Genomic DNA, 20,330 nt, shown 5'->3' on the forward strand with positions numbered 1-20,330 from the left:
ACACGGATGCTGAAAATAGCGACATTGGACCATTTGTGTTGGATTTGATCATTATTACAGAGCTACGACTGAAGATGCACAAGAAGGAAGGTGAATATTATAAGATTTAGGACGGCGAGTGTCAAAGGTATAAAGGGTTAAACACCGTCAGGCACGTCGGCACCAGAGCAGCAACAAAGCAAGGAATTTCAATCTACAAAATGGTTTAAAAACGTTGCTTTCAATCTTCTGATTTCTAATAAAAGTGTAAGAGAACAAACTGAGTAGAATCGATAGGGAGAGGGGGGAGGGGGGTCTCGGGGTTGGGACCCCCTGGGGTCAGGAGGTCAACACAATGTGACACCTACGCAGTTAATGCATCACGTCCCGTCCATTTAAGATGCAGAGGCTAAAAAAACTCCGGACCTGTGACGAGCTCATCCAATTACCCAGTTTTCCAATTCCACCTGCAGTCTCATTTCAACGTATCGCAGGCGGCGCCACGGAATAATTGCTTTTTTCCCCCCCCCCGCAATCTACAAGTTCATTTGCACACGTTTTATTGATCCAAATGAGTCAGGAAAAAGAAAACAATCTAAACCTAAATTAAAAGCTTCATTAAATGTGAAAATTGGTCAGGGGGATTGCGAACATCTGTTTTTGCGGCCCCGCGTCATAAACTCCAAGGTTAAACCAAACACCAATTTACGGCTTCTGCAGCAGACTGGAGCGCCGGCGGAGCGAGCGGCTTCCACAAACACAAACCGAGTCAACAACGCTTCAAACGGCTCGGCGGAGCTACGAGGGGCGGAGGAGCGGGGAGGCGGATCAGAGGAATGTGTTCCTGAGCAACCTGCGTGCTTTCAGGACGACTCAGCCGCCTGCGCACCAGGATTCACACGCACTTCGCTGGGCCGTGACCTCGGAGCAGCTCTGAACTAAACTGGATCCCGTGGCACTTTAACGACCTCTGAATGAAGTGTTTGCGGCCTTGTTTATGTCTGTTGGCGTGTGAGGTGGCTGTGGTATGCGGGCAGATGGGCGGAGGGCCGCACGCTTCATTCCGGCCCGGTGGACATAAGCGGGAGGTCGTTTGGGGAGAAACGCGAGGGGCGGCCACATGGATCAGATACCTGACACCTCCGCCAGCCCGGGGGGCGCTGTCGAGCTGGAACAGATCTGCTATGATTGAGCCATTCAACCTTAACATCCCCCCTCGTCTCCTCTTACCTTTAGGATGTCCCGGGTCACTGAACTCGTACTTCCCCATTCCGACTGTCCGCAGCATTTGCAGCCCGTTAGGAGCGTCCTGATTGTCTGCGGCGGCGGCGGGCTGCTGAGCCTGCTGAGCCGCCTGTCCGTTGGTCAGAGGCAGGGCCGGGGGATGGATCAGAGCGTGGCTGGGGTGGGAGGTTAAGTGGCCGTTGCCGTTCACGCCGTGAGCGTTGGGATGGACCACCTGGGCGGCGAGGGCGGACGGCGCTACCGAAGGCTGAGCGGAGGCGTACGGAGGCTGGCTGGGCATGCTCAGCACCATGGAGGGAGGCTGCTGGGTGGACTGCGGCGTCAGCTGGAAGTGAGCGGTCATGAGCGGGTGCTGCAGGGGCACCGGGGCCTGGATGGATGGGGTGACTCCTATGATGGGCGACTGAGCCGTCACACTGTGGCTGAAGGAGGGCGGCTGGGGGAGGGCGTAGGTGTGGGGGAGGAGGCTGGGCTGGCTCACCGCAGCCACCGGGGCCAGGGGCCAGGTCGGACCTGCCGGACACAAGAGAGGCACAGAGAGAAGAGGGGGAGGAGGGGGGAGGGGAGGAGAAGTCAAGGTAAATGTAATCCTATAGCGCATATTGATCTGAGGCGTTTTGGTTAAGCCCAAGACAAAGCCAAGTACAGGGGCTGAGGGCTGATTTGATGTCTGGCATTAGGTGATCAAATAGACACAGGCAGCATGGGAGGGCAGACTCCAGCTTGAAGTTACCCCACACACACACACACACACACACACACACACCATACTGCTCTGATCCGTGCTGAGCCGTGTTTATTCAAACACACAACATCCGAAAATATGGAAATACTGCAATCGGGGGGATGTGAGTCTGGAACGTCCACAGCAAATATCCAGAAAAATGTTTCTGACCAAATATTTGAATATTCAGCCAACAAAAGTGTTATTCATAAGAAATAAAGAAACTGGAAGGCGAGCAGCAGCACAAATGAGCTCTGGTGTGAGTGTGTGTGTGTGTGTGTGTGTGTGATGATATACTTTGTTGAGAAATTCCTCCTCGGTGTTTAACTCAATCTGGGGTCTGGCCTCAGCGCTCTGCTCAGGGGTTAAAGGTCAAATCCCAGCAGGCACGAAGCGAAAAATGAAACAAAAGACTCCCTCAATATTCATGATATCAAAGTCCAGGGAGAGGAAGACAGAGCGGCAGACAGAGCGGCAGAGGGAGAGGAAGAGGAGCGCGGGGAGGGGGAGGGGCTAACTAGGCTCATAATTCACTTCAGTCTCCAGCGCTGTATTTCATTTCCCCTCTTCTGCAGCTCATCTTGATACAGGATTTCAATAAAAGGGGTTAATGTAATCATTCCATTTCTTGTTAAAGTTGGACAGTTTAAATGGGATGGCAGCATTGATTACAGTCTGATAGAGACACTGTAGATCAAACTGCATCCCTCTGTTGTGTCCGTGCGGTTTGCTGATCGTAAAATCTTTAACGACTTCAATATATGATTAAAACGCTGTATATGTCCTCCTCTGGCTAACAAGAGGTTTAACAGGTCTGAGGTGAGCCAGCATGCCCCCCCCCCCCCCCACGTACAGACCAGCCCCCCCACAGAGCGGCCAGACCTGTAGCTCCGTATCTCACTGATTGACCCATTAAATCCTCCATAGCACAGCTTTCTGTTGGACATATTGGTTCATTTTCATCCATTTTCATGGACAGACTTTTCCAGGTTGGTGTCAATACTCTTGTGGGGCGGCAGCTCCATGTTTACGTCTGTGTTTCTTGCTGACAGGCCAATGTGCCAAAAACTAAACGTCTCACTTAATAAAAAAAGGCTCGATTTACAGAAAAAAGCATTTGAAGTTTAAAAAATTCTGACCCTAGAGTAAAAAATCTGACTTTAAAATCTGATATTTATGCATGTTTGGCAAGCTGATGTATAAATAACAATAAGAATAATTTATAACAGAATAATAATAACTTACAACAGAAAAAGTCAAACCACAAAGGGTTAAAGAAAAGACAAAATATTAATATTAACACTGAATACTGTCAAATATTTCACAATTTGCAAAGCTATTTTCCTAAACGCCTCAGGGCCTCATTCATTCTTTATTTATTTACTCCATAATTTGCTTAATCAGCCATCAAGACGAGCCTGGAGCAGATTTTAAAAATAAAGGAAGCAAATCAACTATTTTGGAGCTAAAGTTAACAGCAAACTTCTCTTCAAAGACAAACTTCCCTCGGCAGACAAAAGCATGAACTCGCTGCTGATTAATTCTGCCGCAGTTGCCAGGGAAGCTTCTGGCAACGCGAGGAGAGAAGAGCTGGCGTCCTCGCAAACGCCACTCACAGTTTGGAATGGCGCACACGTGTGAATCAATATGCGACAGGGCGCTCGAGATCTGAGCGGCGGCTGCAGCGGCGGGTGAGGCTGCTGACATCTCACTCACGCCTCTCGCCTCACTCTGAAGCTGGAGCCTGCCTGGGTGGGTGGTGGGGTGGGTGGGGTGGGCCTCCTCCTCCTCCTCCTCCTCCAGGATGCAATAATAAGACCTCGGTAACTTCATGGCAAATTCGGCTGGCATGCATCCGCGCGCCGCAGGATGCCGCGGTCGCACAGCAGGGGGCCTGGGGTCACGTAGCAGGGGGGCCTCGGCCGCGCGACGGGACCCTCGGCCGCGCAGCAGGACGCCTCCCCGCACTGACAGAGCTCCACGCTCTCCCATCACAGCTGCCTCCTCCCTCCTCACAGCAGCTCCTCCAAAAAGGTCTCTGCTCCACAAACACTCTCCCTAAGCGGCTGAATTATTAACACATCAACCGAAGCAGAAGGGCACTCGTCAACGCTCACACCTCCACCAAGGCCGAGGACGCTCTTTTGTTCCCATTGATAAACTATTGGTCGGGTTTCTATCATTCAGTCTGGTGAATTACTTTGAAGGTATTCCTGAAAACACATCACACAACTCAACCTTCCAATGTTAACAGACCATTAGAAACATTTGGTATCTGCATCTAGATTAGCACCTACATGTTATAGGTGCCTTCCCAAACCTGCACATAGTTATCCGACTAAATATAAAACATGGATTCTATTAAATGTCATCACCCAAATATAAACCCCATATACAGAGACAGTTGGACTTTTTGAAGAAAGTGTGTGAGAGTAAATAAGAGCAGAGAGGAACGAGTCAACCTGTATTTTCAAGACATTAAAGTAAAGTAGAGCTGTAAAATGTATTAATAGAACGGAAGCAAACTACTTCTCATTCAGAGTCACCTGGGAGCGTTTGGATACAAGCCAAGAAGAGGAGAAGAAGAAGAAGATGAGATCCTCTACATTACTGAACTATATGGAGCTTTTAATGTACAGCTGATTATCTATAAACACCTAGTAAAGCCAGAAGGTCCAGAACACAGAATCACTCACAGCCAATAATCACAAACCACACAAAGGCACACAAAGAGAGAAATAGAGATCTTAAAAGAAAATAATTTATCAGCATTCATATTTTCAGCAACAACAAAAATGGTTGCCAGGTAGCAAAACTCAATCTAAATGGAACTTTGATGGGTCCCTCTCTTAGCCACGCCCCTTCCATTCCACCAAGTTCGGCGACAAATCTGTCCTTAACTTCTTGAGCTGCCCGCTTCACACAGAGGTAATTAAAGCTATACGGAATCCGACGCGCATCATAATTAGCAGTTGTCCAGGCTTCAGCTCGGGGTTGAGACTGAACTATTTTGAGGTTTGGAGAGTAGCAGCTGTCTGCGGATGTGCTGAGCTCAGTGAGCAGCATTACCCTTAAATGAGACACATTTGTGATGAGCAGGAGGCAGAGGCCAGCTGAGCCATGCAGGGAAATGAACTGCTCCGGGGCAGAGCCATTCTGGGCCGCTTCATTACAATAAGAGGCAAAAACTTCAGCAGCTTTAACCGCTTGGTGCCCGGCCCGGCTCGTTACAGCGCGCCGCCGTGCCGCCGTGCCACCGCACGAGTCTCACACGAGGCACCGGGAGAATTAATAAGGTCAACTCCCAAATTAGACCTTGTAGAGATCGTCTAGATGACTTTGAGGGGTTTTGTTATAAAGGCTTAATTTAAATTAACTTCAGTTAGTGACACTTTAACATTAACGAGGACGGTTAAAATCAGAGAAGAAGAAGCCAAGAGGAGGCTTCAGCTTGTAGAGGTTGCAATATGGAGACATCAGACTTTTCCCTCCTCTACAGTGATATTTCTATAATCACATGCAGAGTTAATGTGGTGTGTGTGAAAGCCGAGTGTGTGTGTACGCACATTATGCGTGTTTGTGTATGTACAGCACGCATGATGCAAAGGCAGGCGTGTTATATGTAGGGCGAGGCAGCAGAGACGCCTCATTAGCATGCAAGCGTGTCTGTGTGTGTGTGTGAACTGTGCATCAGATCGAGGGTGTGGCCAAAGCATATGCAAGTGTGTGTAAAGTGTGTGTTTGGTTACCGGAGGGCTCGCTGTCTCTGTGCTGCTTGGCGGGCGGCTCGTCCGTGTCCCAGGGCGTGAGCTGGTTGATGGGCGTCTGTCCCCACCTCACTCCTGGAGCCAGCAGCAGTCCCGGGGTCTGAGTGTCCCCCGGAGACAGACCGGAGACCTGCAGCACAGAGAGGAAGAAGAGGAGCACCATTAGGACCACCAGCAAGACAAAGACACCAGACAAAGACACCAGAAACGAATGTGAGAGCTGCGTTCACGTCCCAGGCGGTCCCGTTCATGTTTCTGAGCGACCCACATCTGACAGCTCGGCTCCTAAGTCCAGTCAAGTTTGATTTGTACGGCCCGATATCACAAACCACGTCTCAAAGGGCTTCACACCACCCTGCCTAAAGCCATGGAGGAAGACGAGCACACACCCCGAAGAAAACTCAACAAATAAGTAAGGAGAGGAAAGAGGAGGAAAGCTCGGGAGTCGCAATTCAAAGAGAGAATCCCCCAGGTGTGTGTGTGGGGGAGTAAGAGAGAGAGAAACTAATAACAAAGAGACGGAATGAGATGTAAGAATATGGGAAAGAAGAATAAACACAAACACTAGGAGTCCTGACCCGAGAGAGAGAGAGAGGGGGGGAGGGAGAGAGATAGACATGAGAGCAAGAGGAAGAGAGAGACAGAGAGGGGGAGGGAGAAAGAGAGAGAGGAAGGAGACAAAGACAGAGAGGGGGATGAAGAGAGAGAGAGAGAGAAGGAGAGAGAAAGAGAGGGAGGAAGCTGTGCAGTTTGATGGATTGTGGTTATAAACAACATCTCACCTCATTCTAAAGATTTAAATATTAATACAACAAATCACACCTCAGTGATGAAGGCTCCTGGGCAGACGGTGGCGTAACGAGCGGTGAGTGACGGCCGCTTAAATAACCAAAATAAGAGGAATATAAAAACCAACTCTGTTGCCTGGAGAGTCTTTTACACCAGCGTCTTGCTGTTTAACATCGCAGTGACAATTAACTTTCCGGTAGCAGGAGGAAAAGATTTCGATCCTTCCCCCGGAGATTTGGTACGTCTTAATTTTTCCATGAATTAAACATGCGGCTCAGTCATGTGAGATAATAGAATTCCGAAATGAAAATACACCGAAAACAGAGGAAATAAGAGGAAATCCTTCAGCGTGGAATGGACGGGAAAGATCACGGAAACAAAGCCGGGCCTGGAATGAACACAACACAACTTCTTCAAAGTAAACTAAGACTTTCCTGAGCCTTTCTTTGCTCTCACACACACACACACACACACACACACACACACACACACAGTAATATTTTCTCTGCTACGGGGGTAAGAAATGTTATCAGGCAGGCCCAGGCTGATGAAAACACAGGGTCAATCACCGCTGGACCCCGGAGCAATATTCCCTTTTCTGCCGCTCTGCAGTCTGGACGGCGGCTGGGAGAGGCAGGGGGCAGCGCCGGGCTTCGGTCCCCCCGCTCACCCCCGGCCGGCCTCCAGAGTTAATAGAAAAGACCCCGGCCCCTTGCTGATCCCTGCCGTCCTCCAAATCCATTATGCCCCCCGCCGACCCCTGCGTCCACCTCATCAAGCAGGACCGCCGTGCATTCCAGACACCGCGTCCACAAAGCCGGAGTGCGAGGAAAAGCCGCCGCCACATCGAACAGGGGCTTCATGCGGTTTGATCGATTGACGACTGAATTGCCAGAGTATTGATGTTTCAGCTGACTGATAAGTTCTGAGCTTGTATAACACGGAGGTAAGCAGGGAATGCTGTTGTTTGTGTGCAAGTGGAATTGTTAATGTAGCGCACAAGCGTTCATTTCAGCGAATTATTACGGTTTACGAGTTTCAGAGTGACCCGGGGATCCAGCTGATGATGTCACGAGTTGTAACGTTGATGAATAAACCAAGCACAAGCAGAAGGATAGGGTCGTTTGTAGCTAAACTGGCGCCTCCTACTGGTTAGGCGTTGATCAAGCTCCCCATTACTCCATTCTACGCTGAGAGAGAAGGGAAACTGAAGGCGTGCGCTGGTATCACCATTTATATTCCCATTTGTAACCACACAGAAGACCTAGAACAGCAAACCCTCCACACACACACACCCACACACGCTGTATGAGGTGTAACCGCGTTTACATTCTGACACCAGACTGTTGCATCAGACGGAGCGAGCTGTGGTCTTAGCGTGTTGAGGTAAAGTAGAGCTAAACCCTCTCTGCTCCCTCACAGTATAGCAGACGAGCTCGATGAGCGTCACCGAGGAGATAAATTCATCCTGAAAGGCATCTGACAGTTCATAAGTGCTTCAGGCTAAAGGAGGGAAAAAGCGGTTAATGTAAACATCTCAGGGCAAAGTGGAAGACGACGTGATGGAGTCAAAGCCGGGGCGAGTTTAGAGGGAGACGGCCTGTCAGCTGTTTTTTTTGGTCCAGTCAAGCCGTCCACTTCAGACAGCAGAGCGCTGAGACGGTTCACTCAGAGGCCCAGAGTGCTCCGGTCCATCATTCGCGCCTGGAGATGAATTTTCGGGGCATTTTCAGGGCGAAGAGTTGCTTTCTATAGGTGCCGTTTGTTTTTAATGAGCGCTCTTCCTCCAAACTCGTTCCCCTCTGCCTCCCTGCGCTCCTCTTCTGCCATTCTTTACCTTCCCTCCCCGTACAGCCCATTTCTCATACGCTCCCGGCGCCGACTCTCTCTTGCTTTCCGTTTTGCCCTGCACCTGGCTCGCGGCGCCGTGGAATCGATTTGACATCGTCCAAAACTCCATCTCGGTCCAGAGGAGCCGGTGGAGCTCGATGCGCCCCAGCAGCCTCACAGTTTAATGAGGAACAAGAAGATGATTTGTATATACGTATATATATATGTAAAGGTATTTACTCTCCAGAGTCCCGTCCTTATTGTAAGAGGGACAAAAGGGAAGAAGTCAATGTACAACTTCAGATTCCAACTAATAACTACACATCATAATCCATCCAGTTTGATGTGGATACCATGATGCCATTTAAAGACAAACACCAGTAAGTTGTGCGGCGCTTTAAGACGTGAAGATGCGTCACGTTTCCACTGGTTGCAGTGAAAGAGACGGCTTAGCTTAGCTTAGCAGCGGATCAGATGTTGTCTTTGCATTCCCTACTTTTCAGAACAACAAGGATTCTATCTTTTAACTAATACTAATTTAACGGTGGTCACATACAGGCGTTCACCTACAGGTGCCGCCCGCGCTTTGCACCTGCAGGTGGGCGAGCCAGCAGATATCAGGAGGGACGTTTATTAAGATGGCAGGCAGACAGGAAGGAGCAGGTTCCAGGTACAGCACCTGCCATTTTTCCTCTGCGTTTTATTTGCTCGCTCCCGCTCCCGGTCCCCTCCTCCCCGGACGCCATCATCATCGGGCAGCAGATGGTTTCCTCTGACTCAACAGAAACCACGCCGGAGAAGAAGAGGCCGGCCAAATAAATTATTCTGTGTCCTGCCAAGACATTTCAGGTTTGTTGTCGGGCTGGTTGGATAGGTTTCTGGTAATGGAGCAAACAGTGTGTGTATGTTTGTGTGTGTGTGTGTGAGGACTACACACTGCAAATATGGATTGTGGCACTATCACACAGACACACAAACACACACACACACAGAGGCTGAGGCATCACTGCACAATCGATGCGTGTGACATAAGCGCTTAGCCTCATGATGCTTTCAGTGTCACTGTGCGACTCGCCTGTGTGCTTTGTAAGATCCCGAAGAATGAGGAGGTAGATCCACTAGGGGGCAGAGAGGAGCCAAGTCTCAACTGGCAACACAAACCAACACGCAACACTCGGGGAAGCAAGAACGTGCCAGAAAACAAAGGAGATCGAGTCGAGAACTCTGTCTGCTTCTTCGTTCAGCCCCCGGGGGTCGTGTGTGGTACAGCAGCTCGGACGCGTACCATTACATTTGCAGAGTACGCTCGGAACGATACAATCGCTCCATTCTGTTGTGTAACCCTGGAGATTTTAGGGAGGAGTTTTCTGTATCGTTTTGGGGGCGAGGAGCTGCTTCTGTAGCCGACATTGGTTTTTAATGAGCGCTCTTCCTCCGCAGCCTCTGCTTCCTCACTCTGCTCCTCTTCTGCCACAGCCTTCCATTCTATACAGGCTTTCTCATTAACTCCCTCACTTTCCTTTAGCGCTGCAGTGTGTTCGGGCCCATGGTCAGGGTGTTGAACACTGATTGGGCCGCTGAATAATAGTCTCTGTAATCCCACACGAGGACGGGATACATGTGAGACACCGTCCTTTACTTTCCTGAAATGTTGGACCGTCGAATTCTGCCGATGCGTCAGAATCGCTGCATCAGATGGAATGAAAAAACGGCACCAAGATGCATGAATGTATAGTTTCCTTCCTGGCGTGCGAGCTCACCTCCTGGACTTGGGAAACACAGACATCTGTCACCGTCCAACGAGAGCATGCAGCACTACCGTGCCACCGGCCAGCCATCTGCCGCTGGCGCGCGTGGTAACGGGAGGAGACCGCCTGTGATCCCGGACTCGCGATTGCTTTGAGTTGCCCGACAACATCCGTGTCCGAATAAACAGCCCGTGTTTGCTCCCGGCTCCGTGTTTGCCTTTGCGTTACGTCAGAGTTATTGCAGGAGTTCAAATCCTGTAATAACGCTGAGGAGAGGAAGGGAAAAGACGCCGGCGTGGACATTTTCGGTGTGTGAAGCTCCGGCTCCTCACCAGCGCCGTGTTTGCAGTTTGGGCCGGAACACACAACCATATGAGGGCGCCGAGATGCCTTCAGCTCCCCCAGAGAAATCAGTTTATTGCTCGAGTTGGAGAAAAGAGAGCGAGGGAGAGAGAAAGAAAGAGAGAGAGAGAGAAAGAGAGAGAGCAAGCGCGAGAGAGAAATGAGTGTGTCTAGAGCGCCGACGTCCCATTGGGGTAAACAATGTTACAGCACACACTGATCAAATCAACAAACTGCTATGAGATTTAATAACAGGTCCAGGCGAAAACACAGAGGGAAGAGAGAGAGAGAGAGAGAGAGAGAGAGAGAGAGAGAGGGAACAGAGATGGAGATCACACACACTCACACAGGTCAGTAACAACAGCACAGTGGAAAGCTAATCTCTTGAAATGTCATTAGCAGAACTGCCAGACACAATGAGATAGAGGCGTGCAGGCCGCCGCCACGCCACCTGATTATGTTCTCGCTTTAAAGGTTCAATGTTCTTCTGGCGGCAAAGACGAGAGGAAAATAACAGAGTGCAGGCGGGGGAGGGAGGTTTGACTCTCCTGCTGCCGTGGTAATCAGGCAGACCTGTTAATGTGCGGTTGTTCCTCTGATAGATTGATCCGTTCATCTGTTCCAGACTCAAGAAATCGTTCGTGGATGGGCGGCAGCGGCGCGGAGCGAAACCGGCCGCTAGGTTTTAATCCGACTGCACGGGAGGAAGAACGCCTCCCCTGCAATTAGCCCGCCGTCTCTGGGGACACGCGTGTACACAAATTCAATCATAAATACATTTTCAATAACAGCAGTCGCGTGTGTGTGCGGCGAAAATGGCGCTGTCATTCTGCCGCGAGAACAAACGGCGACGGAAAGCGTAAACGTCCAGGCAAGGAAATGAAACTCAACTCTGACAGAACGTCTCTCTCTTCCCCCTGGCCGGGGCGAGGGACAGATATGTCTCTCCCCCCGCACGACGAAGAGAGAGACAAAGAGCGGCAGCCAGGGAAGGAGGGAAAGATGGAGCGTCTGCGGAGGACAAACACATCCATCACGCCGCCTCGTATCATTGCCTTTGAGATCATTTTCAGCTTTTCTAAAAGACAGAGCGAAACTCTCCCCCCTCTTCCTCCTCCTCCTCCTCCTCTTCCTCCTCCAACCAACTAAGAACCTAAGAGCCCGTCCGGAGCGACGACCTGCAGGACAGTTTTCTCTCCTCATTCACTTACGGTGCAGAAGCGTCCCCTCTGCTGACACCTAAAGGAGCAGCAGCTTTGTTCCGGTCTTCCACCGTAGCGGCTGTGAATGCAGGAGCCGGACCGCCGGGCGCCTGTGTCCAATCTATCCGACTGGAACATGGCCGCGTGTCTCAGCGCTGCACAAAGAGAGACGCCGAGTGCGAACGTCTTAGGCAGCCATTTTAAAAATGCGTCCGGCGCTCTGACATGGCGAGCGGGGGCGAGTCGGGGCGCGGCGGTCAAAGTGCGGACGATGATGCAAACGCGACCGATTTATTGTGGCGGGAAAACGAAACACAGCAGCGGTTTCTGTACATTCAGGAGGCGTTTCAGTGAACACATTATTATCCTCAGCAGTTTGAGTGATTGGTTGATGCACAAGTGAAGCTCAGTTCTGACTGATCCACTTTAGCTTCACGCTCATGTTACACCGGCTGATACGTCACCACGGTGATGAAACGGGAGGAAGCAGAAATGAAGCGACAGTTAAACTAGCTACACAAAATTGACCACGGAAACTTATTTACACACAAAGACTACGGATCAATCTAGGAATCTGGGAATCGTTCCATGGACCAAGGTATCGCCGGACGTTCCAGGTGATTCGTCTGTGAGCTCACACGGGGCCGATCCTTCAGGCGCCGCGCTGGCGGCGGTTACACGCTTAGCGGTGTCCTAGAAAGGGGCAACGAACACAGACTGCAGGATTTCAGGCACCAACACACTTCACTTCCATTGGAATTCCAGCGCCGACGCTCCGACGGCTGCTTGAACTCCCGGCTGGCTGGACACATGCGTTCCAGAAAAGAGAGAGAGGCGTGACTGCGGGAGCGAGACGGACAAGCTTCAGTGGCAGAGCCGGACCAGAGACCCGGACTAATGTCCCCCGAGTGAGCAGAGGTCACGGAGCTGGAACCCTCGCTAAGCCCCTCCCACCCCGCGGCCCCCCTCATATACGGGAGTGACGGGGATGTAAGGACGCGCGGTCTGTCCTGGGCCAGTGGGACAGACGCGGCCGGGACAGTGAGAGACAGAGGGCGCCGCCGGGCCTCGACCTTCCTGATGTGTGCGGAGCGTTTGGGGAACAAAACGTCCACCGGCTGTCACAGCAGCAGCTCCTGAAGCACGCAGAGGGCCGAGATGGAGGTTCAGGCTCACGCAACGGCCCTGTGTTTGTGTGTGTGTGTGTGTGTGTGTGTGTGTGTGTGTTTACCTGGGCATGTGTGAGCATGAAGCATGAAGATTAAAGCAAATTCTTAGTTAGTGAAATATAAAGAGAGAGCACAGGAGATGATCGGCTCTTTGACAAAGGAGCCTGAATACTCTGAACACTGTTTTTGTTAATATTCTTATTTACGTCCAGTAACAATCCATCTTAACACTTCAGGCTGCACACCACCTCCAGGCTGCTTCACTGAGGAACTAAAGTGTATCCTGCAGCAGAGAAGAAGAGAAGACTCACCCTCGTCTTCACACACACACACACACACCTACAAGAGTGTCAAAGTGTGTATACATAATATATAGTTTGTGTGTTAATAAACTATGAGGAGGATAAATATAGGCACAAATGTACACAAATATATATTTATCTTGTGTATTAAATTTAATTAGAACCATTTAGTCTCAAATATTTCCTTGTTATGTATCTTAATTATAAATCATAACATAACTCATATTTTCTTATTTTCTATTCCATTGTATTTCCCCTGATTTGAAGCCTTCTCCTGTTTCCTTCTGTGTCTCTTGTTTTTGTGTCTTATCCGTGGTGTTATTGCTCTGTGAGTGTTGTGACATGTTCTTTCTCATAAGCAGACGGAGCAGCTCAGTCTGCTGCTTCATCTGAAGTCTATAATAATGAGAAAGGGGGAAGAAAAGCGCAAACAGCTTCAGACGCAAAAGAACATTTTCAACACAAGCAGCTGCCGCTCTTCTTCTTCTTCTTCTTCATCATCATGCGGCGCAGCCTGACTGACGGACAGGAAGCAGGCGGCGTCCCACAGAGCTTCTTCCTATTGACTTTTGTGGGCCGGCGTGAGACGCGGGCGAACAAAGAGAAACAGCCTTTGGTCAACAGGGGCCGCGAGCACAGAACACGCCGGCTTCCTGCAAACCCCCCTGCTGCTGCGAGCCAAAGCCCTCAAAGAAACTCCTTTAAAACAAACCAACAGGCTTTGTTTCATTTCACTGCACAGAGACGGCGACGTGCAACCTGCAGCACGCATCACATTACCCCCCCTCCCTACACACACACACACACACATAAGAAAGGCTTATATGCCATCAAATTACACACAGGGCCTGAACTAAACACTAAAACCATCAGGTATACGCGTCCTCATCTGCGTTTGCGGCAGAGTGCGGCTGATTAATCGCTTCGGAGTCCCACGTCGGCGGTAAACAGACACCAGGTTTTCCTTCCAGCCGCACTCAGCTGGAGCATGAATATTGAAGCGCACACGGCAGAGCGCTTATCACCTTTCATACGCCTCCTAAAAATAGCTGCATCAGGTTAAGTATGCGAAAATCTGCATCGGGCTAAACCCCCCGGCGAGCCACCGAGCCAAAAACGCAACCGCGGGATGACAAGGATCAGATGGAGGAACGTGAATATGAAGTATTTGACACTATCTAATATCCAGATAAGCCTTCAGCGTGATGTCGGCCGCGTTGGTGAACGTGATAAAGTTTCATTCCTCGGGTGAGTGGAGATAAACACACACACACACGCGCGCACGCACGCACACACACACACACACTTACATCCTCATTCACAATCAGCCAGCATCTCCAAACTGGAAATCTCACAAAATCTCTCCATCTTAAACTGGGATCAAAGGCACATTTAGAGTAAACAAACATGCCAGCTGTTCAACTTTTCTTCAGAGATAAACCCAAAAAAAAGAGAAGGAAAACAAAAGTGGCTGTAATCATGGAGACGACTCCAACTCAAACTACACATGAAGGCAAACCCAGCTACAGCCGACCAGTCGCCTGATTGGCTGATCAGTTTTCCACAGGACGTCAGGACCGACTGAGGTTGTGTAAATCAAACATCCTTCGTATTCGTGAGTCTAAGCTTCCAGTCAGATCAGAGGGAGAGAGAGACGCTACAACACAACAGCAGAGGCCGGGAGAGGAAGAGTGATGTTATTTTCTTTCATGTTTTCCTTATAACAACATATTTCTTGAGTATTTGACTAGAACGTTCTCCTCAGACGATGCCACCTGCATCCAGCAAATATGACGAAATAAGAATGATGATGTCACCGACCTTTAGGCCTCAGATGCTTTATAGTGCTTGTGTTTCAAGGCCCGAAGAGAAATCAAGAAAGCTACTGAAACAATAATGTGGTTGCAGGAGAATCTTAACAGTATCACACAAAACTCAGGTCTCCAACTTTAACAAGGCTTAAACATCTGGACCTGACCCGAGCACACGGACCTCAGACCGGGACCTCAGACAGGCCGAGAGCAGCAGCAGCATCCGTGTGTGTGTAAACCTGCCGCAGCGCCTTTCAGCCTGCTGCCTTTGAAGGTTTCACTCTGGGAGCTCCAGCAGCAGTAGCAGAAGCACGGCTTCCCACCCCGGGGGGGCTTCACCGGGAGACTGAGAGATTGGTTTTATCCCCCCCCCCCCACCCAAAGATGAAGTGGTCAGCAGAGCTCTATGCTCCTGCAAAGCACAGGAGGGAGTCCGCACAACACACAGCCGGGGGGAGAAGACACACACACACACACACACACACACACGCTGGGATCATTAGAGACTCTGGACCCCTAAAGAACTGAGGAATAACCATGAACGACACTGTGGCAGGTGGATCAACAGAGCTCCCGTGGAATTATGGGAGGATTTTCCCAGTGAAAGTGTTTCTTGGGTCGGTGTGGGAACGCCTTTCACTCGCCCCTCAACGAGTTTTACTCCATGTGGCCCGACGTCGCTGCTCTTTCAAATGCTAATGCCGCTCTATCCAGATGGCAAAAGTAATTTCAAGGTTCATATCCTAGCGTGTAAAGTTACAACCCGGCGAGCGACACGGGGAGGTTTCTGAAGATTCCGTTGATGTCTCCATGTTTGTTTGCATTCTTCGATTTGGTCCCAAAAATATCCCAATGTCAAACTGCTCCGTCTCCGCTCAGCTTCAGTCGTGCCACAACCGCTCGTTCTGTACTCTTTGACACCTTCTTTGTTCTGCCCTCTTATCAGCTGAAGTGATTTGTAATTTGTGAAATTGTAAAATAAATTGCATGAAAATCTCACCTCAAAAGCTCCCGTTAAAAAATAATAAAGGGCTTTTTTCCTGGGAATTCTGCGCCTCTTTTCCCGGCGCCTCTCTCCTGGCTGATGAGCTCATGACGAAAGGCTCCAAACCCGGATTAAAATCTCCAGAGCATAAGAGATTAAGCGTTACTTTCCAGTGGCCTCATGCGGCTATTAGATGCGTGTGTGCGGTGCGACTGTAAGCAGATCCGATCAGCATCAGACCAACGAGGCGTCTGAGCTCCAGCCCGTGATTATCCTCTGGATTTCATCTCTAAATCCGGCTGAAAAACACTTTTAATTCATCCTGTGTGAGGGGGAATTTCCTCATGAGTCAGTTTGCGTGTTATTTTCAAAGCGTGTAATCCCACATGCGCTCACACACACACACACACACACAGGGCATGTAGTTCATTTGGTCCGACAACACGGATTCAAACAGAGTCTGGAGCGGCTGCAGAGGAGCGTCGCTCCTAATAACGCCGGCGTTCTGAACACTTTGAAGTGTTGTGTTTCCCGTTGGAGCTTCACGTTAAAACGCTGCTGTACGAATGAAGCAAATCAATGTAATCTTTTTTTGGGAAAGCCAATGTTTTTAAACTTTTATTCCAAATCCTCGAGAAGTGAGTCCATATCTCAGGAGGTGACAAAAAAAGAAGAAGAAGAGAAATCGATGAAATGTTTCTGTCTACTGTTCTGAAGTTCCTTTGTTTTCTCTTCTGAAAGCGTCTTCAGTCCACACAGATAACTGCAATTACGCCGTGAAGAATCGCTGAACAAATAGTAAACACGTCAAGAACAACTCCCCCCCCCCCCCCGCACACACACACACACGGCTAGCTGGCATCCATCCAGCGAGCCCATTTACCGCGTCCAGGATCTTCTGCACGTCGGCTCCGTCAGTGTCTGCGCACCACACACACACACACACACACACACACACACACACACACACACACACACACACACACACACACACACACACACACACGCACACACACACACACACACAGCTAATATCTACCAAACTCTTGACAGTGATTGATTACGCAAGCGGGTTATTGTTTTGTTGTGTTTTCACAAATGGATAAGAAAGTCTTCTGCTGGCTGAACACGGACAGAGCGGCTGAATATTAATTAAGAGGATGATTAATCTCTCACACGCATGAGTCACTTCCTGCTGCCGTATGATACAGAAGTAATGATGTCTGATCAGATACATCAGGAGGAGCGGTGACCTTTAACCTGCTGGAAAGTAAACTAAACACAAATGATTAAGGGGACATACAGGTTCCCACCTACCTAGAGGGTCCACTGAATGACTAGTCGCGAGTCGCGTCTCCGCTTGTGGACGGGAAGTAACGATGCCCCTGGTAGCGGGCTGGGAGGACACTGTTAGTCTCTGATCCAGCACCTATGCCGCACACACACACACACACACTACCTCACCCCTCACACAACCTGAACCTACACGCCAGCTCCCTGCGAGCTTGTTGACAGACGCTTGTAATCTGAAATCGTCTGCAGGATTGAGCTGTTAAGTCGCCCCATAGGAACCAGGCGGCGGCAGCGACGCGGCGAAGGAGGCGGATGAGGACGACGAGGAGAGAACATCTTCCCTCAAAAGCTTATTGAGCTGTCAGGTTTCAGTCGCTATCACAGAGCATCGATTTCCTGTCACGCGTGTGTGTGTGGGGGCATGTGCTCTTACATCGCTCTTTGACGAGAAGGCCTCTCATAATGGCCTGCTTTGGTGGTAATGACCACAACAGGAAGCCGCCTGTCCACATATTGATCTGTGTTGACGCCAAACACGGCCCCCTTATTCAAATTGATCCATAACAGAGTTGCCAAGTGCTGGTTTCACACTTTGAATCTTTAATGGGGAACGATCACAGGCTGCAGAGCGAGACACGTCGAGTCATCACACACACACACACAAGGTCACGTGACCCTACATCCATCACAGATCTGTGTTTAGTCGGCCGTTTCTATGGCGTTTATCGCACATTACCTCATTTTCTCCATTGCGACTCTGCTTCTGTTGCTCTGCTTCTTTTCAATGACATGTGACTGTAAAAAGGGCCGACGGGAGATCAGATTATCAACGTGCTGACCTTGCATTTTCCAAGGGGAGTCTGGGTCCAATCCACTGATTAACTCAATTTTGGGACCATAACGTCCTAAATTCCATTTTCCATAGCCGGGGGTCAGTCCGGGGGGGGGGTGGAGGGTTCTGGAAGAAGAGCAGCCGATTCCTACATGCGGAGATCGCTACATAATTTTGTTGAATTTCGGAAGAATTTAATTGACCTTTAAACGCTGCACATACTGTAGAAAAACAAACTAGCAAACAAAAGGCGCCTGATTAAACCAAGATCCACAGAGGTCTTTAGAAACCACAGCCTTCACAACCGCACGACAGGGAAGCCATTGTGTTGCATTGTATTAATATTAATCCAAAGCAATGAGACAACACAATAAATAGGTTGTGTTCTCCGTGGAGACCGGGCCTCATAATGGAGATATACAATGTGCATGCAGAGGACATCGCTTGTGAGAACAGTCCCAATCTCTCGGCCATGCCCGGACATTAGTAAGAGTCATTAGGCTCATTTAAATGAGGCCGTTAAGCCGATGAAATGGGGCCGTATATTTGAGTGTGGAAACAAAAGGAAGAGCTCTCGTTTGTCATCGGTTTGCGCACCCTCGGAAGTCGAGTACGCCGTAACTCTAGCTTGGAGGGGGAAGGGCCCGGGATTCTGGAGGGCCAAGAGTCAGCGGCTCTGGCGGCTCGCGGCGTCCTTCATCACTGTCAAATAAACTTTAACGCCGGCAGTAACTTCAATAACAACTTCAGCAGACAGTTATCGTTGCTTGTGGAGCTTGATATTGCAGCTGTTATCGGGCCGTGACGGGAGAGAACCAAATCTGTGACAGGGAGAGATACCAGAACCACAAGCAGGTCCTGTATTCCTCTCCAACGCAAAAGATCTTGCCAAAAAGCGAGAGTGTAAATGTGATTTCAGTGTGTCAGGGTGAAACAATCTCCAAATTTTACTTCTCACACATTTTTCAAACTAGAATTGAGTTTTCCATGAATTTCTTGAACCAAAAACCGCCTCAGTGTTTTTTTTATGGCAGATTGTTTGTAAGTCAAGCAGTCGGAGAGGATCGGAATGAAACGTCAACAAATCCTGTTTTAACTCTGAAGTATTTCGGCTCTGATTAAAGCAAACACGTTTCTTCTCTGTCGCAGCGGTGAAGCGAATCCGTCAGAGGCTGTACCCTCGGAATTAATCGCGTCCCATTTCTTTGTTATTGATCTGAAGGGTCGTCTTTGACTGCTTAACTTAATTTTGTGATGCACCAGGACAGAGGAAGGCTGACAAAACAGCCACGGACCCAAAGATGAGACGCATGAATTATTAATTCCCGGCGTCTATGTAAACCTTAGAACATAAATAATGATCTTGTTTGTGGGGTGCAGGGTCGGAATCTTCCTCTCGCTCGGTTTCCCTCAATATTTTGCCCATTTCTGCAACCGGGTGCAGCTCCATTGAGAAGCGCCCGTATGGTAAATAGCCCTTAAATTAGGTCCCTGGCCTTCCAGCTTGGTTATCTGTGATGATCGGAACAGTGTGTGCTGCTTGAAAAGAGCCATTTTCCCTCTGGCACATCATTTAACATGTCTCATTTAGCAGGGAAATATGCCGGTCACACACCAGCGGGCTCCTGGTCACATCCTTACCTCGCTCAATACAAATTTAAAGGATTTGAATTAAAACAACTATTACAGTTCTTCTGTCCGTGTGTTTCCAGCTGATAAATATTAATGGCTTTTCTTTGACCACAATAAATGTAAAGCAGGTGCCTTCAGCCGAGAGGAGAAACCGCTCCTTCACTTGATAATGATTCCTCCGCCCAGGTCTTTGAGGGCCGACTTCATATAAAACAGAGGACGCCGACACGGAAGAAGAAATATTAAGAACGAGTGAAAGGCACAACAACAAAGAGGCTGAGGCGCCGCGCCGAGGAAAAGGAAACGGCAGATTCAGAGCGAGGAGCCAAAGGTTGTTTCAGGCTTCAGAGGTTGATGATTAGCGCTCACATATCAAACCAAAACACAAGCTTCTGATGGGAAGACTGAACGGCTGACTCTTAAAAATGTACATCAAGACAGAACTAAGCTGTCCATGAACGCATCGTTATCCATCCGTCCATGAATCATACAGTTTGGGGTCGTGGTGGAGGCAAAGCGGTACAGATCTTCCACTCCCGCCCCACGATCCAGGTTCTAGGTAGGACAGAGTACCAGGGATTGGTACCTTAATGTGAAGTACTTGTAACTGTCAGTACTTAGTGAAGGCGTGTTCTAGCCCACTTGATCTCCTTTGAAAGACCAGCGAGTCACGGCGAACC

At 49.5% G+C, this 20,330-nt stretch overlaps 1 protein-coding gene across 1 annotated transcript in view; it reads right to left on the reverse strand.

The window, feature by feature from the left end:
* Positions 1 to 20,330, reverse strand: part of klhl29 (kelch like family member 29) — a 194,019-nt gene that overhangs the window by 86,633 nt on the left and 87,056 nt on the right. Inside the window, exons 4-5 of the mRNA XM_076160178.1 lie at positions 5,698 to 5,845; positions 1,210 to 1,737 (exon numbers count right to left, since the gene is read on the reverse strand). Of these exons, the coding sequence (XP_076016293.1) occupies positions 1,210 to 1,737; positions 5,698 to 5,845 (676 nt within the window). The remainder of the gene's footprint in view (positions 1 to 1,209; positions 1,738 to 5,697; positions 5,846 to 20,330) is intronic.

Source organism: Genypterus blacodes, unplaced genomic scaffold (genome assembly GCF_046128005.1).
Source record: "Genypterus blacodes isolate CSIRO-AG114 ecotype Tasmania unplaced genomic scaffold, CSIRO-AGI_Gbla_v1 ptg000104l_1, whole genome shotgun sequence".
NCBI classification, from domain to species: Eukaryota; Metazoa; Chordata; class Actinopteri; order Ophidiiformes; family Ophidiidae; genus Genypterus; species Genypterus blacodes.